Source organism: Primulina huaijiensis, chromosome 15 (genome assembly GCF_012295235.1).
Source record: "Primulina huaijiensis isolate GDHJ02 chromosome 15, ASM1229523v2, whole genome shotgun sequence".
Classification (NCBI taxonomy): Eukaryota; Viridiplantae; Streptophyta; class Magnoliopsida; order Lamiales; family Gesneriaceae; genus Primulina; species Primulina huaijiensis.
In genome coordinates this window covers 9,308,322-9,314,834 of record NC_133320.1, presented here as the reverse complement: position 1 = coordinate 9,314,834, position 6,513 = coordinate 9,308,322, and the positions used below count along the sequence as shown (strand labels likewise).

Genomic DNA, 6,513 nt, shown 5'->3' with positions numbered 1-6,513 from the left:
TGTGGTTGTTGCTTGTCATTGAAAGAAAATGATTTGTATTGGAAGCAGAAATGATTAATGTGGTTCTTTTGTGTAAGGTAGATGAGATGCAGAGCGTGTTTGTGTGAAATGTGAACTATTTCCAACGCCATTAGGTGTATTCTGATCTGGGAAGTTCGCAAGAGTCTTACTAGCTTACTTTGGGTAAGGAGTAGCTACATGAATTCAACCATTAACCAATTTATATCATTTAAATATAAATTTTAAAACAATTTTTGGTGTTTGTAACAAAATTCTCTTTATGTATACATGTGTATGTGTATATATATTAAAAAGATAGTCTATCAATAAAAGATTTTTTAATATTATTTCAAATTGTTTTGAAGGGGTTGGGCTTATTGTTAGTTGAGTAGTTGTACCAAGTATGGACAAAGAATGGATGTCAAAAGATAGGCTATCACATGAATTTGATGTTGAAGTAGAGTCTTTCTTGCAGTTTGCGCTAAAAAATGCTATCCATTCTGATGCAATACCTTGTCCATGTGCAAGATGTGGTAATCTATGGAAGAAAAATGTTGAAACTATCAGGGCACATTTGTATTGTAATGGTATGGATTTGACATATCATACATGGATATGGCATGGGGAAAGATCTACGAAAGGTAACTCAATGAATGATAATGATCGAGTAGGACAAGATGAACACAAATCATTTAGTGAGGAACCTATAGATATGGTGCATTGTGTATATGAAAGTTATGCTGAGAATCCAAGCCAATTCAATAAGCTACTTGAAGACGCAGATGAACCTTTATATCCTGGATGTGCTAAATTTACAAAGTTATCTGCAGTTGTGAAGATATTTAACTTGAAGGCAAAATATAGTTGGAGTGATAAAAGTTTCACTGATCTACTTATTTTGTTTGGAGAAATGCTTCCAGATCACAATGAATTGCCTTCATCTCTGTATGATGCAAAGAAAAGCTTACGCGCATTAGGGATGGACTATGTGAAAATTCATGCTTGTCCTAATGATTGTATCTTATACCGGAATGAGTACGAAGATTTTGCAAATTGCCCTACCTGCGGGACGTCAAGGTGGAAGTTGGGCAACAAATCGAAGATAAAGGAAGGAATTCCTGCAAAGTTCTTGTGGTATTTCCGACCTATTCCAAGATTTCAAAGAATGTTTCGGAATAAGGCGGTATCCAAGGAGTTAACTTGGCATGCTGATAAAAGAATTCGTGATGGATACTTGCGTCATCCAGCTAATTCGCCCTCTTGGAAATTAGTTGATCGCATGTGGCCAGATTTTGCTTGTGAGCCAAGAAATCTTAGATTGGCTATATCAGCAGACGGGATAAATCCTCATAGTTTGATGAGTTCTGCATATAGTTGTTGGCCTTTTTTAATGATCACATACAATCTTTCACCATGGTTGTGTATGAAGAGAAAATTTGTGATGCTCACTTTGTTGATATCTGGTCCCAGACAACCGGGTAATGATATTGATGTTTACTTAGCGCCTCTTATTGACGACTTAAAATGCTTATGGGATAAAGGTGTTGAAGCATATGATGTATATCGAGAAGAAAGTTTCTCTCTTAGAGCTGTTCTACTATGGACAATCAATGATTTTCCTGCATATGGAAACATGTCTGGATGTGTTGTGAAAGGATATCATGCATGTCCTATTTGTGCAGAAGAAACATATTCGACAAGGTTGAAACATTGTAGAAAATGTCATATACAGGCCATAGAAGGTTTCTACCTTTAAGTCATCCTTATCGAAGGCAAAAGAAGGCATTTAATGGGAAGCAAGAATTTAATCTCGAACCAAAACCATTGAGTGGCAATGAAATTTTAGAAAGAGTTCAAAGAATTAATTATCATTGTGGAAAATTCAGCGAAAAGCTTCAGTCAAAGAAAGATGACGGGATAACATGCTGGAAAAAGAAATCAATATTCTTTGAACTTGAGTATTGGAAAGTTCTACATGTTCGACATGTTCTTGATGTGATTCACATTGAAAAAAAATGTTTGTGAAAGTCTTATCGGTACATTACTTGATGTTCCAGGAAAAACAAAGGATGGAGTAGCATCAAGATTAGATCTTCTGGAAATGAATTTAAGGACTGAATTGGCACCAAGGATTGGGGAGAAGAAAACGTTTTTGCCAGCAGCATGTTACACACTAAGTAAGGATGAGAAAAGAAGTATTTGCACTTCTTTGTCGGGAGTGAAGGTACCTGTAGGTTACTCATCAAATGTTAGAAACCTTATGTCGATGAAGGATTTGAAACTTGTTGGCCTGAAGTCACACGACTATCACACTTTAATGCAACAATTGCTTCCAATGGCCATCCGCGGTGTCTTGCCAAAACATGTCAGAGATACTATAACCGGCTGTGTTTCTTCTTCAATGTGTTGTATAGTAAAGTGGTATACGTCTTACAGTTGGATGACTTGCAAAGAGAGATTGTGTTGATATTGTGTTCACTTGAAAAGTACTTTCCCCCCTCATTTTTTGATATAATGATTCATTTAACTGTTCATCTTGTCCGGGAGGTCAAATTGTGTGGACCGATTTGGTATAGGCACATGTACCCATTTGAAAGATTCATGAAGATTTTGAAAGGTTATGTGCGCAATCACAATCGGCCTGAAGGGTGTATAGCCGAATGTTACATTGCTGAAGAGGCTGTCAAATTTTGCTCAGATTATCTATCTAATGTCCACACAATTGGGATACCATCAAGGCATCGAGAAATAGAACTTACTAAGCCTTTATCGGGAGGAGTTGTGCACTTCACTAGTCATGATGAGCTGCAACAAGCACATCTTTATGTATTGACAAATGATGTTGAGATTGATCTTTATGTCAAGTAAGATCTCCAACCTATCAATTCTTTCATGCACTTTGCATACATTCTATTGGTTTATCTATTAGAAATTATTTCATTAGGGAACACATGGTGGATTTGAAATCAAGATTTCCTCATAAAGCCAAGTCCAAAAAGTTGTTACAAGATGAGCATAACCGAAGGTTTACTAACTGGTTGCGTGATACTGTAAGTTCCAAAATACTAGATATTAACATGCATACAACTCTTGGTATCTTACATAAATCTAACTTTATGGCATTGTGAAATATAGGTTGCACATTTAGTTGACCGTTCCACCCATCAAATATCAGAAAGATTGAAGTGGTCGGCGCATGGACCTAGCAACAAAGTGTTAAAGTATTCAAGTTATCTGATTGATGGGGTTACATATGCTACAAAAGAACGTGATGAAATACGAGTTACTCAAAACTCTGGAGTAAGCTTAGTCGCAAAGACAATGCAAGTTGCCAGTTCCAAGGATAAAAACCAAATTGTTTCATACATGGTTTTTTATGGACTTATTGAAGAAATATGGGAACTCGATTACCACAAATTTCAAATTCCAATGTTCAAATGTAATTGGGTGGAGAATAATAATGATATTAAAGTAGATGCTCTTGGTTTCACATTGGTAAATTTGAGAAGAATTGGATTCAAATCCGACTCTTTCATCTTGGGAAGTCAAGCAAAGCAAGTATTTTACATTGAAGATCCTGAGTGGAGTATTGTACTTGCAACTCCTACTAGAGAGTCATTTGAACACATTGATGATGATGAATTGGAAGACACTTTAATTGACAATCAATCTTTTACCAGAGGGTTACCATCAATGGGTGTTGACGGAGCATATGACAATGAACCATCATGGCTTCGTGAAGATTGTGATGGGACTTGGGTCGACAATGTTTAACCAAAGATATTTTACTTTTGAAGATGTATTTGTAGACAATATTAATATGTATTTTGCTTTTGAGTAGGAGTTCGTAGACAATATTGAAGTTATAATTTTTTTAATCTTTGTATCTGTTGAATTTCTATTGAAGATGAATTTCTTATCCTATTTTTTGTTATATATATTGTGTAGAACCCGTAAATTAGACTACGTATAAGCCATGCATAATTCTAGTATTTAAATTAAAATGATTTTATTGCATGAGTATTTAAATTCTTTTCCTTAAATTTATTTATTTTACGCAGTAGTTTAATTGTCACCTTTTCAGTTAAATAAGTGAGGCCGGATTGGAGATGGAGTATTGAGACAAGTTTATAAAGACTTATTTAAGAAATGGTAATTTAGCATGTTAGTAAATATAATTTAAAAAGTTGGCATGCATGCAAGTTATTGAATTTCCTTGGCATTTTAATTAATTTTTAAAGCATTAAATACATGTTTATTTCAGTAAATTGTGTTTAATTATTTTTATGCATTTATGCATAATTCATACATGTTAAAATTTATTTCATGTTATTTTATAAGTTCATGCATTAAGGTTTCTAGGTGCACTTCATGCCCGAACGAGGATTGGAGACCGGAGAATTTTCACGAAAATTATTTTATTACATGATTAATTTTTATTAATTATTATAAGATGTTTTAAAGATATTTTTCAAGAATTGGGAATTTTTGGGTATTTTTACCCGCATGATTTTTAATTGTTACGGTACGCAAAGTTTATCAAATCGGAGGATTTTTTTAAAGGTTCGGCTAATATTTTCAAAATCTTTCAAACACGAAATATTTTTCGGGAGTGTGTTTGGATTTAATGGGCCTACTTTTAAGCTTATTGGGCTCACAACACATTTTCTACCTTTTAATTTTATTATAGGGCCCATTAACCATCTATTTAAGCTTAAGCCTAGCAACTAATTAATCTTAAACCTAATCTAAACTTCAGCAGCCGCCCACCCTCTCCAATCAACCATTCTCTTCGTGAGTTGCAGCAACAAAGAATTCGGTGCCTCCATTTCCATTCAAGCTAGCGTCCCCTTCCGCCGTGTGTTTCATTTCATCTTTTATTTCACAAAAACACCAGGCACGCCATGTATCTTTGTTTTTGCATCATTCACGCTATATACTTTCTGTCATGTGTGATTTATTCGAAAGTTTCATAGTTCTTTAATGGTGGTTGTGTTTTTGGCTTTGAAAGTACATGAAAACGATTTTTTCTTGTGCATAACTCATGTGTGTGTTACCATGGTGCAAGGGCTGCCGAACAAGGGTCCTAAGGGGCTGATTATGTTGAGGAGAATGATGTCTCTAGGCTGGAGTCGAGACTTGGTGGTATAAGATGTGTGCCGTGAGGTGTTTGTCAAGGGGTGGTTCGGTTTTGGGTTAGTGCGAAGGCTAGGGGTGGTGCAGCCGTGCATGGTGAGATCTTGGCCAAGAAGCTGACCCAATTGGATCCATGACGGGGCTGGGATAAAGCCATGAGCTGCTGGCCTGGGTTCAGCAGGGGAATGAAGGGGTAGGTTGTGGGTGGCTCGGTTGGTTTGTTTGGGGGTTTCGGGTGTAATGTGTGTGGCTAGTTGCTTGGGGCAGTAGGATCTTCTAAAATTTTTCAAGTGGTGCCTCTTGAGTTCGGTCTTGGTTCCAAAATAGCTGGTTAGGTACTGGACACGTCCGCTTTTGGCTAGAATCGGTATAAACGTTGCTTGGTGGCATTTCAAGTTTGGGGTAGGGAAGTTGCAATTTTCCAGCAACTTTCCAGCAGCTGTAAGAGGTTGGTCTCATGAATTTAGGGGCTGGAATTGTTGGGTTTTAGGACTTTTAAGTGTTTGTAAGATATGGTAAGGAGTTGGGAAAATTTTGGTTAAGTTTTGAGTCGATTCGGGTTAAAACCGAGACTCCGGTACAAGTTTTAAAATGAATCAGTTAAGTTTTGAAATGGGGTCGAGATTTGGTCTAAGAAATACTTTTAAATATGTTTTGAGATGTTTTAAGGAGTTTGGTAAGTTTCGGATCAAAATAATAAGTTTTGGATTTATCCGAGATTTAATTGCCGCACGAAACGTTAATTAAAGAATTAATAGAAACGCCTAGAATTAAGCTTAATAAAATTATGGAAAATTATATTTAAGCTTAAATAATTATTAGAAGCCTAAGTTTTTAATTTGGGAATTTTATGTTAAGGTTTGATTTAATTCGGGATTAAAGCGCATTATTATGTTATATTTAAGGATTAATTTAAAAGTCATCGATTTAAGCCAAATAAAAATATGGGAAAATTCATGTAGGCTTCAATAATTATTTGGGACATGTTAGAGTCAATGGAATTAAGAAAATGTCGAAAACGTGAAATTTTACGTCTAGGAGTGAAACGATAATTTTTGGATTCCAGGGGCAAAATGGTCATTTTGCACCCGGGGCGAGATTTTGGACCTGGCAACTCCCTGAGCACAAATCATGATATTTTTAAATGTTCATGCATCACATTTACGATTTTTATGCCATTATAATAATTATGGTGCATGCTTGGTTTAAAGGAATTAAGAGAGAAAAGTAAGAACGTGAAGAGCACTCCGTCTCCGCCGCGCCGCGTCGTTATTTCGTTTGTTTTCTGTCAAAACAAACCAAGGCATGTTTATATCTTCTTTCACTCTTCAATCAAGCCATATAGGTATTTTTAAATATCGCAAGTACATGATTTTA

At 35.8% G+C, this 6,513-nt stretch overlaps 1 protein-coding gene across 1 annotated transcript; it reads left to right on the top strand.

Moving 5' to 3' along the window:
- The first annotated feature begins 403 nt into the window (after positions 1-403).
- On the top strand, positions 404-3,774 carry LOC140959286 (uncharacterized). The gene is made up of 5 exons (XM_073417157.1): positions 404-1,742; positions 2,058-2,295; positions 2,415-2,864; positions 2,945-3,050; positions 3,136-3,774. The coding sequence occupies exons 1-5, from the start codon at positions 404-406 to the stop codon at positions 3,772-3,774; spliced, it is 2,772 nt and encodes a 923-aa protein (XP_073273258.1).
- Positions 3,775-6,513: the final 2,739 nt, after the last annotated feature.